The sequence below is a fragment of the Mus pahari genome, chromosome 14, assembly GCF_900095145.1.
Source record: "Mus pahari chromosome 14, PAHARI_EIJ_v1.1, whole genome shotgun sequence".
Taxonomy (NCBI): Eukaryota; Metazoa; Chordata; class Mammalia; order Rodentia; family Muridae; genus Mus; species Mus pahari.
This window is the reverse complement of record NC_034603.1, coordinates 35,510,635-35,533,423: the sequence shown is the minus strand read 5'-3', so window position 1 is coordinate 35,533,423 and position 22,789 is coordinate 35,510,635. Positions and strand designations below refer to the sequence as shown.

At 50.1% G+C, this 22,789-nt stretch overlaps 1 protein-coding gene across 5 annotated transcripts in view; it reads right to left on the bottom strand.

The window, feature by feature from the left end:
• Positions 1-22,789, bottom strand: part of Gas7 (growth arrest specific 7) — a 228,691-nt gene that overhangs the window by 18,920 nt on the left and 186,982 nt on the right. For 4 of the 5 annotated variants that reach the window (XM_021212634.2, XM_029546482.1, XM_021212635.2 and 1 more), the window contains exons 4-7: positions 18,726-18,811; positions 10,247-10,300; positions 3,186-3,275; positions 1,102-1,217 (exon numbers count right to left, since the gene is read on the bottom strand). In XM_021212634.2, coding sequence (XP_021068293.1) covers positions 1,102-1,217; positions 3,186-3,275; positions 10,247-10,300; positions 18,726-18,811 — 346 coding nt within the window. The remainder of the gene's footprint in view (positions 1-1,101; positions 1,218-3,185; positions 3,276-10,246; positions 10,301-18,725; positions 18,812-22,789) is intronic. The other variant, XM_029546484.1, reaches the window with a different exon arrangement.

Genomic DNA, 22,789 nt, shown 5'->3' with positions numbered 1-22,789 from the left:
GAGAGAGAGAGAGAGAGAGAGAGAGAGAGAGAGAGAGAGAGAGAGATAGAGAGAGAGAATAGGTACATTTCTGCATGGGTGTGCACGGGTGTGCAGGTGTGCAGTAATGCTGAGACATGAACTTAGGGAGAGAGAGAGGGGGAAGATGAAATGGAGACTTCTCTGTAGCTCTTTCTATGTTCCACGAGCTGAAACTGTTAGATCATCATCTACCACCAAGTTCTACAGGCACAGGGCCACTAGAATCCCGAGAGGCAGGGATGGGGTGGGAGGATGGCTCTCTCTCCCTTGGCTTGGGAAACAGTTTTAATTAAAAGAAGCCATGGAAGGCCAGGAATAGTGTGTACTTTTAGTCTCAGCACTCAGGAGGCCAAGCAGGTCGATCTCTCAGTCTGGGGCCAACCTGGTCTACACAGTGAGTTCCAGGTCAACCATGGGTACATAGTGAGACCTTGTCTCAAGAAAAACAAAAAGACCTGGAAGATCACATTCCTCTTGTTGGTTATGACAAGGGACAGTGACTCACATGAGGGTAAAGGAACAAAGAAGGGAGTCAGGAGCAGTGGGGATGAGTGGACAGTGGGTAAACAGGACACATGTCCCATTCATGGGGCTACTCGGCTCCAGCCAATTGTCATATAGGGGCTATGGAGGCACCAAGGGATGCCAAGCTTCCAGGATTTAATGTCACACACACACGCACACACACACACACACACACACACACACACACACACACACACATTTGTTATATATACATATTTATAGATTTACGTGTATATATCTGTTATATTTATTTGAGGTCCCATGAAGCTCAGACAAATCATAAACCTGTTATACAACTGATAATGACCTTGAACTTTTCACCTCCTGCTCTCACCTCCCAAATGCTGAGATTATAGGTATGCAGCACTGTACCTGCCTACCAATATTTCTGTATATTTGTTCAAACCTTTAGAAGCACTATCCGTCTCTATACCACACATTTGCTAGCCACATCTGTCCCAGGGCTGAGCATGGCAAGCCATCCCTTCCCTTGGGGTTCAGGGTCCAGGCTGGGCCCTGTGGCCAGCTCCAGGGCCTCACGGGCCTTGAGCTCACCTTTCCCGGATAAACTCGGACATCTCCTTCTGCATCTGCTTGCCTTTCAGTTGCTTCTGCAGCAGCAGTTCAAAGCCAGCCACCGTACCATTGCCTTGTGGGTCCTTCTTATCCGCCTGGGAAGAAACAAAAGCCCAAGTCATCAGCGGGCGAGCAGCATCTCTCGGATCCTTTCCAGATCAGACCAGGGAACTGCTGCTGCTTGCAGAAACCCTGCTCACTGTGAAGGGCTTCATGAACTCTCTTTCCTGTTCTGAGCACGGTGAAACTCTCCCCTCAGCAACATTGACCCATGAGCCTCTGGGCATGCCACAAACACCTCTCCCAACAGGGAGACCGCCATCACACACTCCCTAGAGAGGCTTCCCTGTGGGCACTGAAGACGCGTACACTTCATTCTGTTAATGCTCCATCTTGATGGAAAAGCAAGGAAATCACCCAAAAGAGCAAGCCCAAATGTGCCTTTGTCCAGGATAAACAGGCTGAACGACTCATTGGCTCAAAGGCAGACCAGCAAGAGCAGTGTGCTCCAATGACTCTGCAAGTGAAAGGATGTTTCTATGAAGAGGAAAAGGCCTGGATGATCATGAGAGGAAAACCACTAAGAAGGGATGGACCGGTTGCTAGAGTTCAGGATAAGATGAGAACTCTCAAGTGAGCGTGGTGACGAATGCCTGTCATCCCAGCCCCTGGAAGCAGATGTGCGAGGTGGCCAGCTGTCACAACATAGCACCAAGCAAGCAAAAGAAGGGCACAGGCTCTCAAATGTGGTTCCTCAGGATGCCACTGGGCAGTAGGCAGGGTCACATGCGCTGCCCAGCCTGGCAAGTTACTTGTCTCCTCTCTAGGATATGACCTGGTCCCTAGAGGCCCAGAGATGACTTCTGCAAACACGGCTGCCTCTGTCTATCTCTGCTGCTGCCACCATTCATCCTGAGCAGCTCACTCACCCCTCACCCTCCATTCTTATCTGCGACACACCCAGAGAAGTTTGTATTCAATTTTTTTTTCTTTCAAACCCCCTCAATACTTCTGTACTACAGACATCACAAGATGCGACGTCCTTCTGGCCTACAAAATCTTCCTGTCTCCTTATGCCCGCATGCACATCTCTCTCCCAGATCACCTCTCACGGCCCCCCAAACCTCTATTTTGTAAGATGGATTGGCAGGCACCACCTTACTGGGACAAGCAGGAACCTTCATGCGCTTTCTAATGGGTGCACGATTTGGGAGAAAGAAAAAAGCACCTTTGCCTAGCATTTAGCAAATCTAAAGTGAGGGCAGATAATTCTGTGCCATGGTGAATAGAGGTTTTTATTTATTGCCTGTTCCTCGTGGTCTTCCTGAAAGTTCCTTGTAGAGATTTAGTAGTTCTCCATAGATAGTCAAGGTTGCATGACCCCTCACCATTATAACTGCGGAAGTCAGTTGTCCTTGCTGATTTCAAAAATGCAAATACTCAGGTCTAGCGTTGGCATTTTTGAGGTGTGAGAGCTTATATGTACATTAAGGCAACATTCTAATGGTGGGAATATATACAGAACGCAAGATTAACTGGGTTGTCATTTCTAAGTGTTCGTACAGTTTAGTGACATGAAGCCTATTGAGACTGAGGTGGTGGATCCTGCCACCCATCACCTGCAGAAACTTCTCATCTTGCAATGGGCAACTCCGTGCCCACTAAGCAATTCACAACAGTTTGAGAGTGTGGATGCTAAAAGAGGCCGTTTATATATCCCTGTCTGCACCCAACTTCCAGAACACGAGTTCAAGGCCACTCACAGCAATGCCGAGACGGCTTTGAGCTCAGACTTCTTTACTAAAAGCAATTCTAGTCTCCTGCCTCCACGCAGCATTGAAGGGAATGGCTGTCCAGTTTCTTTGCATTCCCTGTCACTGTGACTAGAAACCACACAGATTCCCTGGCACTGCTGGAATGATCTAGAAAAGCAAAGTCCTGTCTGAGACACCACACTCAACACCATACCTTGAGGCTTCACTGAGAAAGGCCCTTACTAACTACCCTTTTGAGTGCATGCTACTGTTGGGGTCACAGTGAAGGGGACCTGAGGCAGCACCTACCCAAAAGTAGTCACAGTAGCTCCACTCGGTGGGCTTGAGCAGCTGTTGCTCTGGCATCGTGTCCGGGTGAGGGAATGTCACACAGTTGACCTGTAGGGTACAGAATGGGGAAAAGAATGCTGTCAGCGCAGGATCAACTGCACAGAGCACAGAGCAGGCCTCCCCACAGGCATTCTGATGGAATGTACGCAGCAATCTTCCCATGATCCAGCATAGTGAGTGACTACTTCAAGTAAGCAGCAACAGGCCCTCCTTCACACCCATTCCAGGGGCTACAATGAGGGGAACCTCTTTTGTGCGAGAGTTTAGTAGGATCTATCGCAGTTGTGAATGCCTAGATCCTTTGACCTCCCACAGCTATGCTTCTGAGAGACTAGGTTACAGATCTATCTGCCCATGTGTGCAGGGACATGGGTGCCTGGTTTCCACCACACACTATCTAGGGTGGTAAAAGACTGGCCCAGAAGACTCGCACATTCCAACAGGAGAGGACTTTGTAACTATGAATGAGATGAGTCAGGTGGTGGTCCCCAGCACCTGGGAGGCTGAGGAATTCAAGGCCATCCTGGGCCAGACCAAGAGATCCTGCATGACACACAAAAGACACCTGTAGAGGCTGCATAGAAGGTGCATGTATGTATATATGAGTAGAGGCAGACATCAGACTGTTTAGGGCAACATGGCACCTATTGGGAGGTGGAGGGAGGAGAAAGAGGATCAGAAAGCACGGAAGAAGTATTGTTCCACCCAGCCAAGTTTGTGGTACTTCCGAGCTGTCCAGCTTTGTGGGTGTGGCTTTGCTGCTGCTCTTGCTGCTGTGGCTTCAACTCCCCATCCCCTACCCCAAGGCATCTCCCCTTCAACCTCTCCTCACAGACCAGGCATCTGCCAAAGTGCTGAAAGGAAGAGCGGAGGAGGAACCTTCAGGGGCTGGGGGATTGCTCTCAGGTTCTGACCTAGGAGGGGGTATGCAAACAGCCAGTACCCCTGGGGTACAGACTCTACGACTAGGACGAGAGGGAAACAGCCTGTGACGTGAGCAGGGTCTATGGGCTGCGCACACATATCTCATGGGCGGATTCAGATCCCTGTCCCGTGTCACCAGAGGGTTTGTGTGCCAACCGTCTTGAGCTTTGAGTGATGGCAATTAATTCAGAGTTGAAAACCAGAGGAGACAGACTACCCCCTCCCCCCAAGCCCACCACCACCACCAACCAAGCAAACCCCAAAACACTATGTACAGCCAGCAGACTCCTGTGTCTGCTGAATCACACCCGGGGTCTCTGACTTAAGGGCAGGAGAACATCTGGCAGCGAACTGGTTAGTGAGGAGATCAGCCAGAGAGTGATAGAGAAAGGCGTGTCTTCCTCTGGTCTCCACACGCATCAACTGTGCGCGCACAACCACATGTAAATGAATAACTAACTAACTAACTAACGGAACCATAGACTTAAGACGCTATTGCCCTTCAGTATCTGGGGGTTGGGGGGGCAGGCAATGGTTTCAGGCCCCACGTGGATGGCAAAGTTTATAGATGCTCAGGCTCCCTTATGTAAAAGGGTATAGTATTTGCATATTACGAATTGACACCCTCTGACCAGCTCTAGACTTACAGTACTTAATTTGGGCTCAGTAGTTGTCTACTGTATTGTTTAGGGACTGATAGCAAGCACAGCGCAATCTAGTACAGACACAATTGTCAGTGTGCAGTTGGCGGGATCCTCAGGTGGCTGAATTCACAGGTGTGGACCTGCATGTCGTGGCTACAGTACTCAAAGGCGGGCACGATTGATTTCTAAGGCACGTTATCGCCTGGGAGGGGTTCTTAAGACAGACGGCTGGGTCCTAGCCCGAGTGTGTGATCAGAGGCTCTGGGTGAGGCCTGGGTGACTACTGGGGAGACGCAGCCTTCCCACCTGTGGAGGACAGAACGATGAGCAAGTCCCAGGGTCCTGCTCCTTATGTCCAGAGCCTTCTCAACAGATGCCTACAGCAGGGACGGGAAGGTTTGGGGGGTCTCAAAGGTGAAGGCCCCTTGTATGGCCCTGGAAGAGCCATGGGAAGATGGGTGCAGGGCAGGAGTGAGGGTGGAAAGTGGGGGAAGCTGGCAACTCTTGATGCCCCTGTAACTCTCAGGATGTCCTGGTCAGGGGTATCTGGGGTACGGGTTACTGGGATTACTGTCTCTGTCACTTCTGGTTTGTGTTAGCCCAAAGGGGCTTCGAGAGTCTTCGGAGCCCTGCTCCCCCTGGTGGTCATGTAGAGAAGTGCACAGCACTGAGGAAGTCAGATCACAGAGTGTTTAAATTCAGGTCAGGCTGGCAGCAGAGCTAAATGTTTGCCAGATAGCCCCTCCATGACACATGCTACCCTGGGTTTCCCTACTATGCCGTGTCTCCCAAGCACCCTGCACACATATGTCTGTGTTGCTACTTCTGATGGCTTTTTCACACTCTCTTCCTTTCTGACAGCCCGTCCATGAGGGCAGGTGGAGAGGCAGAGACTATCCTTCCCCAGGGTTTTCCTAGCTTCTGGCACAGCAGGCAAACAGTGGATATCCAACAAATCATCATTATAGCTATGACTGGGTACTAGGTCTGAAGTGCAGCATCTGCTCTCAAGAGCCTGATAATTAAGGGATGATGGTTCTTGGGATAAACCTCTCATTAGGGTAGGCACGGGATGCTGAGGCCACAGGAAGGGCTGGGGATGCTGGGACCACTCTTAGATGATATAGTGCTTGAGTAGGCAGACACACTAAGAAGAGGTAAGAATGTCCCAGAAAGGAAAGGGGCCTGTGTGTGCATGTGCATGTTTATGGGCACACGTGTGTGTTTATGTGTGTGCAAATGCAAGTACTTCTCTGTGTGTGTGTGAATGCGTGTGTATTCACATATATGCATGCTGAGTTTGGCTCAGAAGCAAGAGGGGCCTTGCTGACGCAGTTAAGTACAACGTGCTCTCTGCGTGAGTGCCCAGCCCCGAGTGGCAGAGACTGCACAGGATGGCAGACCATGATGGTGGCCCCAGGAGGGAAAGTCTCAGGACTGCCCTTGACCCCACAAGTCAACAGTGACAAGTCTGAGAGTGTGAGGAGTCAGGCCTGACGGAAGGTGTGCCCCCCCTACACACACACACACTGGGGAATGGGTGAGCGGAGATGAGTGGATCTGGAGGGAGGGAGAGTCCACAGCTGTGGAGGGAACCTTGAGGGCAGTGAAATAAAGTTGCCCTCAGGAAGCAATCAGGGCAGAAATACCCATCTGCGAAAATGGTGTAGACAGGCACAGGGCAGGAAACTGAGGCACAGAAACTGACAGGCCACTGTCACAAGTGGTCCAAGTCTACAGTCCTCAGGCTGATGCTGCCCCTCTGTGACCTTCAGGCCTCATAGCCAGGCTCCTGTGTCCCCAAACCACAAGGTTCCATTAGCAGGACCACGGTGCTCAGGGAGGAAGAAGAAGTGGGACACGCCCTTCCCCAGGGACACCTCCATGGGTAGATTCCTTCCCTCTCCTGGTGATTTCCAGGCAGCTTATAGGAATGCACAGCTGCACCCCTGGGGAGAGGTGTGTCTCCTCCAAAAGCCTTGGGAACAATGAGGGTCTCAGTCCCTCCTGTCCCTACACAATAGATAGCCCAGGGATCTGTTTTATGCTCAGCATGAGCTAATCATGCCCCAAGTGCTTACCATGGGTGAACTCACAGAATCCTCATAACAGCCATGGAAGGCACTGAAGCACAGAGAGGTTAAGCAACCTAACACAGATCGCTCAGCTCCTATGTAATGGTGGAGCTATGGCTTGACTCTAGACTAGGACTCTGGGTCTAGACTAGGATCCTAAGCCCTGTCCAATACCCTGGGGCAAAGTGTAGTTATGCCATACTCATGGCCAAGGCAGGGGCTGAGCAGGAAGCCGAACAGGGGTGTGCCTGTCTCTCTGTGTATGTATGTGTGTGTGTGTGTGTGTGTGTAGGTGGGTGGTATGGCCCCTCCCACCAACTCCCCTGGGCATCTTCAGCCTCACCCACAGCCACATGAAAACACCCTACCCAGTAGCTGGGAAACTTCCTCTGCAGTGGATGCTCCTTTGAGGTAATCTGCAGGATCATGAGGGCTGCTCCCAGACACTCTTTGAGGCCCAAAGGGAGCAACAGCAGCTGGTGAGGCACCTAGCTAGGCCACCCATGTGTGACTCACCCACAGGGAAGCTGGGGCACTTGCTCTCATTGTAGGGCAGCGATACCTGTGTCCCAGGGCAGGGCTCTAGTCAGTGTCCTTACAGCCTTCAGAGTTACACGGTTTGGGAGCCCCGGCGGCAGCTCTGTGTGCCTTTCTCTGGCTTGGCAAAGCGAGAAGACAGGAGAGGCCCCCAACACGGCTCTCCTCCAGGATACCAGGATACCACACCTCCAGACTGGTTACACTGGGCATCCAAATGGAGGGCCACAAGGTCCTCAAATTCCTCCGTCCTGTGCCTGGTGCTCTCCCTGTCACCGTTGCTCGAATCCCCTACAACTTGATGTGTCAAGTCTGTGCCATGAGCCGTGAGCAGCCATTAGTGTCTGTCACTCTCAATCAAACGGCTCCCCGCCCCCACCCGCCAGCCTAGCACTGCCTACGGCGGGGACGAGACCCAGGCATGGCTGCCAGCCCTGCTGCTGCTGCTGCCAGCTTCTCTTCTAAACTAGCTCCGGGCCACTGAGCTTCAGATCCAGCCCAGTCCTGGCTCTCTGATGGAGGACAGCATCCAAGGCTGGCAGGGCCTGGCAGCGGCTGCCTCCCAGATCGGATGGGAGAGAAACCGCTCACCCCACATTCCCATATTCCCTGAGGTAGGGAAGCTGGCATCTCAGCCTCCTAGGAACGGGGCCATCCCATTCTCTGAAGACGTGCTGAGTTCTATAGGGTTTGCACATGGAGCTATGGGCTGCGTACGGAGACGCAGTCCCCGGGTGAGGGGAAGAATGGTTCAGGTCTCCAGCCTGAAGGGACGTGGGGTTAGAGTATCCAAGGGGTGTATGGGTAAGCGTCCAGGTTGGCAGCAGGGTGGCTTGGATTCCAGTCCTGAATGTTCTTTGTCACTTGCTGTGACTTTCTCTCCTTTGCCCCAGAAGTAGTGACAGAAAGGTACACTTTTCTGTCCTTGTCCCAGAGAGAGCAACTGCAAATACTTCTCAGGATCCTCACTTTAAAGACTGTCCCCGAAGCCATGACGAGCAGCAGCTCTGTGCTGCAGACCATTCTAGAGATGTGCTGATGTAGGCCAGAGGGAAGGACCAGGCGGGAGGGACAAGGTGAGCCAGCCAATGGGAATCTCAGGGCCATACTCAGAAGCTCTGAGTGAAAGGACCCAGTAGGGGCCTGCCTCTGTGGCTGGGCCCCATCACTGTGTGTCTTTAAGACAACCAGCCAGCCCACTCCTCACTCCTGATTTTGTTTTTAGATGATGAAAATGTCTCTCTCTTATTTGCTCTTCTTCCTTTCTCCCCATTTCTAGCCGCCCTGAGAAGCTGTCATCTTGCTTCGGCCTTTGGTAACAGTGTGAGACAGTCCAGGCCTCCAGAAGCCCAAACCTGGGGCCTGCCTAAGGCCTGCCAGATTCCTTGAAATTCTCTAGGAAGAGAGGTTTTGGTTGCTGCAGGGTTGCAGCTGGCTGAGCTCCCCGACCCGGTTTCCAGGAGACACAAGGAAGTCAAAACAGGTTGATGACCCATGGGCCCTAAGCCAGCTCAGGAAGGGTATTGCCAGTGGGCAAGAGCTGAGGTTTCAATCTTGATGCTTCCTAGCTAGGTGAGCCTCGCCATAGTGCCTACCGGCCACTCTGCTCCACTTGTCTCATGTGTGGACAGTGTGATGATCACACTGTTGCACAATGTATGTGCCGAACTCTATTCTAGGTACTTTACAATTGTGGACCAGATGCCACTCGCCCATACCTGAGGCCCTCACAATCCCTGCTCTGCAGACACAGACGGACACCAGAAACCACTGGGGAACTTGTTCAACCTTTGCTGTAACTTTGTGAACGGCATAAGTAACATTCTGGCTTTAGAGTCCAGGCGTATAACCACTGCAGGGTTGATTCCGTTAACCATAGCTCCTGCAGGAGGAGGCAAACAGGACCCCTGGGAGCAGTCCTGGCGTGTACACAGTGGACACCAAGGTGGCACCGGGCATTATGGTTGCTCTTAATGTTTGTTTGGCTTTCCCCTCCCTGCGAAGCAGGATGGTTCCTCCCCCTCCCCCGGGCAAGCACAGCAACACACTCACTCCGTTTTATCTTTGCAGAGGTAGTGAGAGCCGCTCAGAACAGTGCGACAAGGAGCCCAAGACAGCATGTCCCTGTGCGTGTCTCCCCAAGAGAGCAAAACTGAATAGACCTCACTTCTCAAATCTCTACTGTTGGCTAAGAATCTGAACAGCTCCCTTCTTAGAGTAGCGAGATACTCTTGCCTAAGAATCTAAGCAACTCTTTCCTTAGAGTAGAGAGATGTCCTGGCCTCAGTGCATCAGAGGGTGTGAAGGGAGGAATTGGGGACTCTATTCCCGCCCTACAGGGGTATCTGGCCAGAGCTGGGGAGCAAATCCCTGAGAGTTTAGGCAGGAGCTTCTCCCATCAGGGACTCCCAGAAATGCTATCTGCAGGGAGCTTTCTCTTGCTTTTAACTTTGACATCTTCCAGAAGTTTCCCTGCACAAAAGCAGCCCTGTGGTGGCTGTAATTTCCGTGTCACATCTCTGCACACAGCACACTCCACCCCCTTCAACTTGCTCCCCCACAAGCACCTTCTCCTGCCCACCACACAGAAACAGCTTCTCCCTTGGTGACAGCCTTCTGCCCGCCACCCCTTCACCAGAGGAGCGCAAGTGAAATGGGAAATTGACAGAGGGAGGGAATGGGGGCAACTTCAAGCTAAAAACCAAGATTTGGCTGCAACTTCTCTGTTTCCCAGTGAGCATCGATTCTGGTTGGCGATCCACGTTGCCACGGCAACAACCCCAGCTGTGGCCCAAAGCCCCAGCCCTGGAGCCCTCCCCGCCAACAGTGAGCCACTTACTGTGATGGTATTTTCCTTGCTCTGTTTCTTGCCTGGCGATGAGGATCCCAGGTTCTGGGGAGAGAGGTGAGACTCATCATCAAAGCTGTTCTCCATGTTGGACATTTTTTTCCCCATCCCCGTTCGTTCCCCAGGTGGGTGGAGGGATTGGTTAAGAGCCCTGAGGTGGGGAAGTTCAGGGGTGTCAGCCTGTCGTTAACTCCTGAGTCACCATATTCTGGGTCGGGGCAGGCAACAGCATCTTAGAGCCCAAGCTGCTCCAGAGTGCTCAGGCTTCAAGCAAAGTGGAGGAAGGCTGAGCTCAGACTCCAGGGAGCCACAGCAAACCAGGTCTCCCTTCCTCTCCTTTCCAACTGGGATTTGGAGAGTTAACCCCTCCACTGCCCTCTGCTGGTAACCAGACCACTTTGCCAAAGCATCGGAGTGGAATGTCGGGGGAGCAGAGAGTTAAGGCAGATTGTAGGCCACCCTCCCCGCCCCCCAGGCACAGAGGACTCAGCACATGACATCTCATTCTGAAAGCGCCCCCACCCCCCTGAGTCCATAATGTCAAACGGTGAACGCCTGGAGTGAACATGGGCTCTGCTCAGCCACCTTGGCAATGTGCCTAGGAGCCACAGTGATTTCCCATAAGCAGAGCATCCTTCTGGAGTGCCTTTTTATATTGTCCCTGTTGTCAGCAAGAAAGCCAGAGATCTGACCAATAAAGAGCCTGTTCATAGAACACTCCCACCCTTAGCGATCTTGCTGAAAAGTAGTCTCAAGGAGCATCCATTTCATGGATGACTAACTTTGAGATGAAGGCCGTGGAACTGACTTCTTGGAACCTCTGGTTTTTCCATCTCTAAAATGGACCATTCTCACACTGCTCCAGTCAGTCCCAGTCCTGAGTGGCTGGAGACTTCACTGGAGGCACACTGACCTGACCAGCTTTCAGTCACGTTATCCAGTCGCCTGTGCTTGTAGCAACTGCTCTGCCACCCTGACACGCTATGGATCACTGTCAAGCTTTTGACCAATAATATCTTCTATATTTTTAATCCACCGCTGTATCCAGCTGGCCTGGCCTGTACCCTTCCAAGCTACCATTGCCCGCCTGGGACATTCACTAGAAGTGCCCAGTAGAGAAGAGAAGCAGAGACTGCGCATTGAGAGCCCTGGGTGGCAGTTATCAAGAAGGAACGGGAATAAGAGTCTCTGTGGTTCTTCCACACAGAGACCCTGACCGAGCTCATACCTGCCAAGAAAGGGGTAGACCTGCCTCAGGGCTAGATTCTCTTCTTTGCAAGTCTCCCCATCAGGGACCAACATTACATTGTTACTGTCCTTGTGTGCCTGCTGTAGCCCAGGATTGGTGGCGGGCAGAAAGGGGACCAGTGGCCTTGGCTGGAGTCTCTCTATGGCTGCTGTTGCTACTGTGGGTGTAAAGGACCAGGAGGCAAGAAACCCTTTAGGAGTCCACCCTCTGCTGGCTGGGGGGGGGGGGGGGTTGTTTGTTATTCTTCACTGAAAGGAATGCAGGTTCCTAGAAACAGCTAATTCCAAAGACAAAGTGTCAGAGTACTTTCAGTGCCAGCAAGTGCAAGAGAAATCAAATACTGATGGAAATATGACAAAGGATCAAAGCAACTGGTCTAAGATGACCCCCGTAGTCCTCATTCGGGACCGCCTGAGCTCAATAGTAATAATGACCACAAGGGAGTCACTCCACAGCAGGCAGAGAGAACACACCATTCCGGGAGGAAACCCATGAAAATCTACATAGAGTTTGCCACTTGGAAACCCCAGTGTTAAATAAAGGGACTTAGACTGCGATCCTCCGTGATACTCAGGCTGCAGAGTGGCTATGGTCAGGAGGCAGGACAGTCACAGGGTTTCACTGGTGTCCCCTGGGCTACCCATCAATCAGAAAGGGAAACAAATGAAATAAATCTGTAGTTATTACAGTGACCCAGGGCCTCCCCAACAGGGTGCAGACCTGTGAGTGTGTGTCTCCCTAGAGGTGCACCAGCCAGCAGTCAGCAGCCAGCAGCCAGCTCACCCTATACAGAACACCTGTCAAATGACAAGCCTAGGTCCAAGCATGAGAAAGCAAACAGACTAAGAATGTAGGCTGGCCTACAAGACAAGGAATGACCTGGGGTCTTCAAAACAAACTAGAAGTCAGTGTGAGGGCGGGCATAAGAAAAAGCCATGGGGCATTAGCCTAGACAAAGAGACTGGAGCAGACAAGATGACAAAAGCGCCGCCCGGGCTCAGGCCTGGTGTATAAGTCAGCAGTGGGAATCAAAGTTGAGCACACTCAACAGAGACATCAAAAACATCCCAGAGAAAGCAGTCAGTCAGTAAGAGCCGCATACAGCTGACCTTCCTGTAGATAAAACACCATAAAAAGGTCTGGAGTCAGAAAGTAGGCTAGTAGCAGCCCATGGCTTGGGGGGAGGGAAGGGGGCTAGAGGGATTTGAATTCTCTACAATCTATTGTGATGTAAGATGCACACAATGAACACTCTAAAAACAACCAAGGATGCTTGGTCGGCACCAACCCCACTTCCCGGTCCCTCCCCTCCTCCCTCTTTCCTTCATGGGGACAGGGTGTTAATCTCTCCCCCTATCACCTACTGAGCTGTAGTCCCGGACTGTATTTTAAATGATGGAACTGTATAATAATTAGTTGCATCTCAACACATGAGATGATGAGGTAGATAGACAGTCAGACAGACAAGGATAAAGAGAGAATTAGGTGGACAGACAGACAATGATAGAGAGACAGGGCTAAAGAGGCAAAGTAATCAATGTTTTCATATCAAAGACTTGAATGTCTCTTGACCTGGGGAGAAAAGCAGGAATAAAAGGCATTTGGGGGACCATTAAAGAATTAGAATATAGAATGCACATGATAGATAATATTATTAGACTTGTGTTTTTGGGGGGGTATAATAATGGTACTCTGATATCTTTCCCATTGGGTTTACAATTAGAAATACTTACATTTAGAGCATTAGTTCTCAACCTATGGTTTTAGGAGCTGAGACACTGCTCAGTACCAAAATTACAATTATGAAGTAGCAACAAAAATAAATGTATGTTTAGATGTTCCCAAGACAATTGGAAATAGGTATTTTCTGAGGGTCACAACCCACAGGTTGGGAACCACTGATTTAGATCCATAAATCAGGAGTTTTGCTTTAGGTACAGGTGGGGATGTCGAGGCAGGATGGGACCATTCCTGAGCCAACGCTGGCCCAATGCCAGCGCTCACTGAAATGAGATGCTAGGTCCGTGGGTCGTCTCTGTCACAGAAAGCCCTTGACTTTCGTAAGTTGACACATTCCTACAACAGACACGTTTACATTTTTTGCCCTTTGCATATACTTCTGGAGAAGATTTTTTTTTTCTGGATCCAGAGCTCACTCCATAGCCCAGGCTAGCCCTTGAAGTCGAGACTCCATGCTCCTCCTGCTCTGTGTAGTTCTTGCCTAGCTCTCCTCCAGTTCGGCTGAACTGCCACTCCCACCACCTGGCATCCTGACTGTATCCCACATCTCTGCTTCCACAAAGAGCACACACTACTGGCTAAGCTGTAGTGACACGCAGGCGAGCAGCCTCTCTTCTAAGTGTCTTTGTAGCGCACCCCTCCCCAGGGATCTCCTGGATCCTAAAGGAATAGGAAAAACCCTCTTCGGTTCCCAGCGCTGTTGGCACAAACCTGGGCTCCTTGTGATGGGCCATGCAGACCCCTCCTGCCCATCTTCTGCCCTCCCACACCTGCCAATTCAGTAAGTCACATCATGACACGTACTTGGTGTCTGTGGGTTCTTGGAAAGCTTCACTCTCCTTCCTGCCTCTAGGCATCTACATGCTGTGTACCCTGGAAGGCTGTTTGCTATCCCCCACCTTTTTGTTAACCAACCCTCCGTGTAGCCTTCCACTCCTTCAGCCTAGCATCTTTTCTTAAGAAGCCCATGACTGATGCTCTCAGCACTACTGGTTTGTCTTCTCATGCAGACTTCCGTCTCTTCTTACCACTGATATAATTAAACAATTGTTTACCCATTGTCCTCCACGGCTAGGGCTGAGCCTTTCCATATCTCAGAGCGTAGTAAAGACCTAAACGCACAATGATGGGGCGTGTGTTAATGAAGCCAGGGGTTTGGGAAGGGACTGCAGAGCTCCCTTCAGCTCTTTCTCCACTTAAACTACATTCTTCAACACACTCTGTTAGGGGCCCATGCCCCCAGTGCCCCAGCTTTCCCTTTGTATCTTTTGGGGTAGTCAGAAAGCCAGACTGATGGAATGATAGGTTACAAAAAGGCCCAAGTAATGATGGGCAGGAAGAGAAGGTGCAATCTAAGATCTGCTTCCGATAAGGTTATTGGCCTTTGACTCCAGGGTTCTCTATCAACCAGGACCCAAGCAGCAGCCGCCGCCTTGATGTCTGCAGTACTGAAGTTGTCCACTGGGAGGCACCAGACCACCACCACCTGTGCCCATCCACCCAACTCTCGAAAGACTGGGCAATGGAGAAAGCAGACCACTCAGGATGATAGGGACATTAGGTGTGACTGCCCCTTCCTGCTACCTGCATTCTTTCCCATTTGCCCACTCAAAGAGAGCGAAATCAAAAAAAAGGCACTTCGCAAATCAGGGCTTGGCTGTTGTGGCCTCAAATCCCACCTCTTCAATGGTTATGTGGCCCTTCCTTCACTCATATTTTAATTATGGTTCACAGGCACACACATGCTAGCGACCAAACCCTGAGCCTTGAACACACTAGGTAAATACTCCACCACTGAGCCACGTCTCGGTCTTGAGATATTATCAAGAGCGATCGTGAGTTGTGATTGGCAGCCCGGGATGGAGAGTAAATCTCCCTGTGTATTGAAGAATGCTGTGTGTGCTCAGGCATTGCCTGGACCCTGCTGCCTTTTAAGGGAGACTCTCTCAACCTATTCATGGTTAGCTGGTAGAGCACTTTTGATAATTAGCCTCAGCAGTTCACACATTGGGCTTAAAAACCAGCGGCTTCCTTTTCAAATGATGTCTTTTGATAGCCTAAAAAAATCCTAAAGGATCTACTTTACAGTTCCGGATGCAGCAGGCAGATGCAGATTTACCCTTGCCACGTACCAAACAGTTTAATCTTGTTTCTCTGAGGTCTTACTTTAGGGTTATCATCTAAAACGAATGTTATGCTAACCTGCCTGTGCGTTGTAGCCACTGTCTACCCAAGCTGGGGCTCAGAGCTGGCCTTCCCTGGAAACCCAGTAACACACATCCCTTATCAACTATGTGTGTTTGTGTCCATGCGTGGTGTGTGTGTGTGTGTGTGCGTGTGCGTGTGTGTGTGTTTGTGTGCAAGCACATGTGTGTGTGTGTGTGTGTGTGTGTGTATGTGATGTATGTGTGTGGTGTGTGGTATGTGGTGTGCATGTGGTGTGTGTGTGGTAAATGTATGTGGTGTGTGTGTGTGTGTGTGGTAAATGTATGTGGTGTGTGTGTGTGGTGTGTGTGTGTCTCTGTGTGTGTCTGTGTGTGTGTGTGTCTATGCACACACAAGGTGTGGCAGAGGTCAGTCCCAATCACTCTCTACTTCATTCCCGAGACAGCGTCTGCCATTGCCCTAGAGTTTACCAAGGGCGCTAGGCTGGCTGGCCGGTGTACCCTGTTGATCCTTCTGTCTCCGCTTCCCCAGTTCTGGGACAACAGGGTCACCACCATGATCTGACTTCTCTATGGGGGCTGGAAATTGGACCGGGGGCCTAAGGCTTGTGCAGTCAGCACTTCACAACCTGAGCTATCTTTTCAGCAGCCGCATCCTATTTTCTTAAGTAAAAAAGTATATCTGTCTTTTATAGAAAGTGAAATGTGTTGGTTTTTAGAAAACTTGAAGAAAGTATAAACAAAATAAAAATGACTTTCGGTCTCTGATCATACTTTTACAACCTTAACGAGATTCATATTTTCAAACTAGGTAATTCCTTGTTGTAGGAGCCGTCCTGCCCATTGCACAACAGCGGGTGACATCCCTTGCATCTACCACATGCACCAACACCCCCTCTTTGGTGTAACACTCAAAATCAGAGATGCCACCAAATGTCCCCAATGCACAAATTCAGTCTGAGATGCAGCTAGGTCACCACAGATGTCTGGTCATCTTTCTTTTCATAAACGCAGCTTTCTTTCTTCTAAATAAAACTGAATACCCTTTATTTACACACACACACACACATACACACACACACACACACAGCACACACACACATGCAAACACATGCACACACACATACACATGCAAGCACACACACATGCAAACACATGCATACACACATACACATGCAAGCACACACACATGCAAACACATGCATGCACACAAGCACACACATGCAAACACATGCATACTCACATACACATGCAAGCACATGCATGTACACACATGCACACACATGCATACACAAACATGGATGTTCACACCCACGGATGCTCACACTCACACACACACACACATACACACACACAAGTGCATGAGTACAGGTGTTCATGGAAGTAAGCAGAGGGTGTCATCCCTTGGAGCTGGAGTTTCTGGCTGTTGTGAGCTGCCTGATGTGGGTGCTTGGAATTGAACTCACATCCTCTGGAAGAATAGTATACTCTTAACCCTTGGGCCCTATCTTCAGCTCTCCCATTTGATTTAAGTTAGAAGCATTTTCTGAGTCATCACATTTTCTTCCGGAGGATGATTTTTAATGGCTGTGTAATATCACCAGCTGGCTAGATGTCCAGCACTGGAAGGCATTTTCCCCACCCTTTGTTGCTGGATGGTTAGATCGGTCCATTGTTCTGGAGGTGCAAATCATGCTTGTATGAATGACCTTACATATAAGTCAGAATCCCTGAGTATATTCCAAGAACAGATACAATAGGAGACATTCCTCTGTCCAAGGCATACAGCACTCTGATAAATCAGCTTCCAGAGTCTAAGTTGCCCCAGCAGCAAGCATGCTTTAAATGGTTGAGTGGGAGCGTCACACTTCTGAAGGCCAGGGCAGTCACATTCCAGTGGGGAGGAAAGAATGGGGAGCTGTTTCCAGTGTCTTTCCTCATGGTGCTGAGGAGGCAGCATGGCTTTGCTGTGGTTCAACGGCAGCTCTGTGTAGTGTTAACTAAGCCTTGATCCCCACTCTCCAGACATGGTCTCCAGTAGCAGCACCATTGGCGTCTGGGCACTGGCTGGGAATGCACACCCAGCTCAGGAGAGGCAGGAGACTTGAAAGACCTGTCTCACACAGAGCCTCAAGTTCTCCACCACAGTTTACTGAGCCTGAGTCCAACCAAGGCTTGGTCCCCTGAGAGGACATCTTACTAAGTTTCCAAACTCAATAGCCTTGGCTGCATTGGAGTTGGGTGTCACAGCTTAGCTGATGGCACTCACAGAGCACAGGGTCTTTCCCTCAGTGACCACACAGAAGCCACAGTATACACAGCTATTGTTCTCAGCAATATTAACACCATGGTATCAGTCATCACCATCACCATCACCATCACCATCACCATCACCATCACCATCACCATCACCATCACCATCACCATCACCATCAGGTATCCCTGTAGGCTGGCAATGTTGATTCCAAAGAAAGTATGACAGGGTATGATATGGAGGCTTCTTTAAGAAGCTATTCTTGATACTTTGTGAGGAGACCACCCCAATACATACATGATCTCTCTCTCTCTCTCTCTCTCTCTCTCTCTCTCTCTCTCTCTCTCTCTCTCTCTCTNNNNCACACACACACACACACACACACTTTAGATGTCTCATCTTGCAAGTAAGGAAAACGACGGACATTTCATTGGGTCCACCACGACCTTTGACTCAATCTGATGAGCTTGCTCTGTGGTCCCATGCTCACGAGAATGCTCTGCACACCCATCTCATGATGTCACAGGAGACAGCAGTTGGTCAGTCTTAAAATAGATTCCCAGGTGGGAGTGGTGGTGCATGCCTGCGGTCCCAGCACTTGGGAGCTGGAGGCAGGAGGATCAAAAAACGAGGGGCAACCTAGGTTACATAAGATCCTGTCACAAAAAAATGCTTTTATGCTAGGTTAGAATGAGATGGTCACATTCCTAAATTCCATTCCAGGTGACTGAGGACCGGCACAGCAGAGGACTTCAAGGACAACAGCTGGCTGGCTCACACGCCTAACCTGCCAGGAAACCTGGACACTGTTGGATATGTGGGTAGCAGAGTGGATCTCTCTGCCTTGACAACTATAATCAGTATCTCCTGATCCATATTACCTCCAATTTCTACAAAGCCAACGAACTGCAATCCTGCAAGCCATCTATCATTAGGAACTGTTAGGACAGCCCGTAGATACTTTCCACTTATAGCAGAAAAGGGCCATTGTCCCTGACCCCCAAGTGCATCTTCCCTGAACTAGATACTCAGCTGCCCCTACCTCCCTTGGCAGCCCCTTACCTGGGAATCACCGGTGGATTTTCGGAGACTCATGTGGGCAGTCTCTGGAGGGTGCGCCGGGGTCCCTGATGCGTGGTATCCATTCACTGTGGGGACAGAGACACAGCTCAGATGCTGCGGGGGCCACAGACAGGCACCCTCGGCTTCTGGCTACAGCAGCCCTCTCTCTCCCTCCTCATCCCAGGGTTACAAAAGGCCTCATGTGGCAGGGCCATCTATTGGTATCCGGTCTGCAGCTAAGAGCTAGGAATGAATGGAGAACGTCTCTAATTTCTGGCAGCCAGTGTACTGAGCTCCCTGGGGACTGGCTTCCTTCTCGGGAGCAATGATCAGCAGAAGCCGAGGTCATCAGAGCCCAGCTGCCATCACAGGTGCTGACGAGGGGCCTGTCTCTTTCTCCTGAGTCAGGTGGCTCCTCCACCACCCCATGAGTCCTCGTCCTCTCTCTAGGGGAGTTCTCCACCCTCAGTCTCTGAATGCTGGCCTATAGGTAAGGGTGAAGATCCATTTTCAAAAATCTCAAGATCAGAAATACTTCAGATTTTGGATGTTTTTAGAATTTGAGAATGTTTGCATATTCTCATACCAGCTGTGTGGCCCCCATCTGAAGAGCCAGATGCCAAGACACCCTTCAACTTGACTGGATTTGGAGTTACTAGGACACATACCTCTGGGTGTGTCTGTGAGGGTGCTTCCAGAGAGGGTTAGCCGAAGGAAGTGAAGTGTAAGCATGCATAGTCTCACTAACTGTCATAGACTATCAGGATTGGGGCCCTGAAGAGCCTGGTGAGGCCCGGATTTCATCTCTCTCTGCTTAGCCACTGCAGATGCAGTCTGACCGGCTGCCTCACTCTCCCTCACCAAACCTTCTCTGCCACGATGGCTGCATCCTTCCAAATAATGAATCAGAAACCCTTCCCTTCTCGTGTGTGTGTGTGTGTGTGTGTGTGTGTGTGTGTGTGTGAAAGAGAGAGATCTGTGTATAGAGGGGTGGTGTGTGGTGTGTGTGTGTGTGTGTGGTGTGTATGTGAGTGGTGTGTATGTATGTGGTATGATGTGTATGTGGTATGATGTGTGGGTGTGTTGTGTATTGTATGTGTTTGTGCATGTGGTGACTGTGTGTATGTGCAGTATGTGTGGTATGGTATACGAGTGTGGGGTGGTGGTGGTTTCTATGTGTGTATGTGTCCATGTGTCTGTGTTGTTTCCTCAGCTCAACCTCTGATGTTGCTTCTTTTTATTTTGGGAGAGGGTCTCTCATCAGGACCCGAGGCTCACCAGTTAGGCCAAGCTGATGCCCCCTGAGACCCAGACGTCCACTTGCCTCTCTGCCTCCCCAGTGGTGGGATTACAGACACCCATGACCACACTGCCTTTTTTTTTATGTGAATTCTTTTTTATGGGAACAGAGGTCAGTTCCTCATGCTTGCACAGCAAACACCTTCCCAGGAAAGTCGACTCTCAGCCTCTTAAGTTGCTTTGTCACGTGGTTTTGTCACAGAAAGTACATGCTCCCAAGCCCAAAGCACATAGAGATGTTAGTGTTCAAATTTTTAGATTTAGATTTGGGGGAAGTTCAGGTGATTAATGGAAAGAGGATGGGGTGAATTGGTTGTCATGGAATTTGGCTCTTCTAATTAATAAATGATGATCAAGTACATGGATGCTTGAGCGTCAGCTTTCCTAAAACAAAACCAGGACCTGCTGGCTCACACCTGTCTCTGCTGAGCTCTGGAGGCTGAGGCAGAAAACCTATGAGCTTAAGGGCTGCCTGGGCTCCAGAGTGAGTTCCAGACCAACCTGGGCAAGTAACTGAAACGTCATCTCACTAAGTTTTATCACTAAAATAAAAAATAAAGAAGTCAAGACACGGCAGCACAGGCCTTTAATCCCAGAGCCTGGAAGGCAGAGGCAGGTGGATCTCTGTGAGTTCAAGGCCAGTCTACACTATATAGTGAATTCTAATCCAGCCAGGGCTGTAGAGTGAGACTCTATCTCAATAAAGCAAAGCAAAAATAAAAATAAAAAACACAAAAAACATGCTTGGCATGTGGCTCGGTGGGAGAATGTCTCTAGCATATTCAAGTGTTTCAGTTCACTCCTTAGAAATACACATGCACACAATACACCACAACACAAACACATACCACACACATATCACACATATCACACCACATACAACTCATATCACACACATCACTCACGCCCCCCCCTCATACATATACACACATACCACACACCACAGACATACCATATACACACTTACACACATAACACATACACCCACATACCACACATACCACACACACACACTACATACTACACACACAAACAGACACACATAAACATACCCACACACCACACACACATACTACAGACATGCTTACATACACATCACACACACACACACCACTCACCCTACAAACATACGAGACTTTAAAGTCACACTCATCTAGAATGTAAGTTTCTTGGTGCATACTCACTCACATCCCCACTGTGTGCTGCTAAGCCTGCTTTCAATGGCTAGGGAGGGAAAGCCCCACTGCAATGCTTTCTATTGCCGATGCTCAACACACTTGTCACAGCCAGCTTCAAGCCTCAGTCTAGCTTCCCACTCTTGACCTCATGGGCTCACACTTGAGACTCACACTCTTTCCCAGATCCATGAGTTAGGGAAGCTATTTCTTCTCTCTCTCTCTCTCTCTCTCTCTCTCTCTCTCTCCCTTCCCCTAGCCCCCCCCCCGTGTGTGTGTGTGTGTGTGTGTTTCCAGACAGTGTCCAAATCTGCCTAGTTAGTATGCCCCCAAGGAGGTTGTGCATCTCACACAGGACTTTATTAAAAGGGAAAAGGCAAAGCAGAGAGGTGGCTGAGGGGTTCAGGTACTTAGTGCTCCTGCAGAGGACCTGGGTTCACACATAAACATACCCACACACCACACACACTTACTATAGACACGCTTACACACACACACACACACACACACAACACTCACACACACACACACACACACACACACACACACACACACACACCACTATCCTGACCCATGCACATAGGCTCACTTCTAGTTGCTGGGATCTAACACCCTCTTCTGCCTCTGTGGGCACCACCACACACGCACTAGTCATTCAGGCAGTATACACAATTGAAAAGGATGAGTCGTGAAGGGTGAGTAGGGGAGGTTGCTGGTTTTGCTGGACTTTAGCCCCTGAGAGACACTAGCTTGCACCATCTCTGGAAACTGGAGAGTTAAGCTGTCCTTATGCCCCAGGCTGGTAGAGACTGCCAATGGATATACGTACACACAAAGACTAGTTGGAGGACCATAGGAAGACATTGGAGGTAATATTCAACTCATCATTCCTCCAGAAGTTCTGCAAGCAGGAAGCAGAAGAGAGCGCATCTAAAAGATGCCAGTGTTTACAACAGGCAGGACATTCCATTTGCATGTAAAATGCCCCCACAGGCTCCTGTGTTTGAATACTGGTCCCTAGCTGGGAAAACTGTTCTGGGAGGCCATGAGGCCTTTGGGACATGGGGCCTAGGTGGCAGACACATACACCCATCCCAGGGTTGGGGCTCAGAGCTTGAGGGATGTTGGCTAGCTGCATTCATCACGTCACTCACACCCCTAGCTTCTAGCTACACTGAGAAGATGTGAGGAATCCCAGAGGCCTAATCCCTCAGCTGTGGGCCCTACCAGGCCTTCCCTGCAGTGTGGACCACACCCTCTGAGAGATCAAGTCAGAGCCAGTACTCTTAGCTAAGGGACATGAACCATGGAATGGAGAGTGGCCGTGGATAAAGCAAACCATGGGCAGTGAGCTGGCAGAGACTAATCTAGGGAGAACCTTTTCATGCTGGGAGATGTAGCCCATCTTCTACCACTTGTAGTAACAGCCTAGGGCCACTTGCAAGCCGGGCAATGCTTCACAGCCCCTGGGCAGCTGGGCTTCTCAATCCGTAAGATCATCTCTAGACTCATAAAGAAGGCTCAGCAGGCATGAACACACACACACACACACACACACACACACACACACACACACACACCAAGATAAAA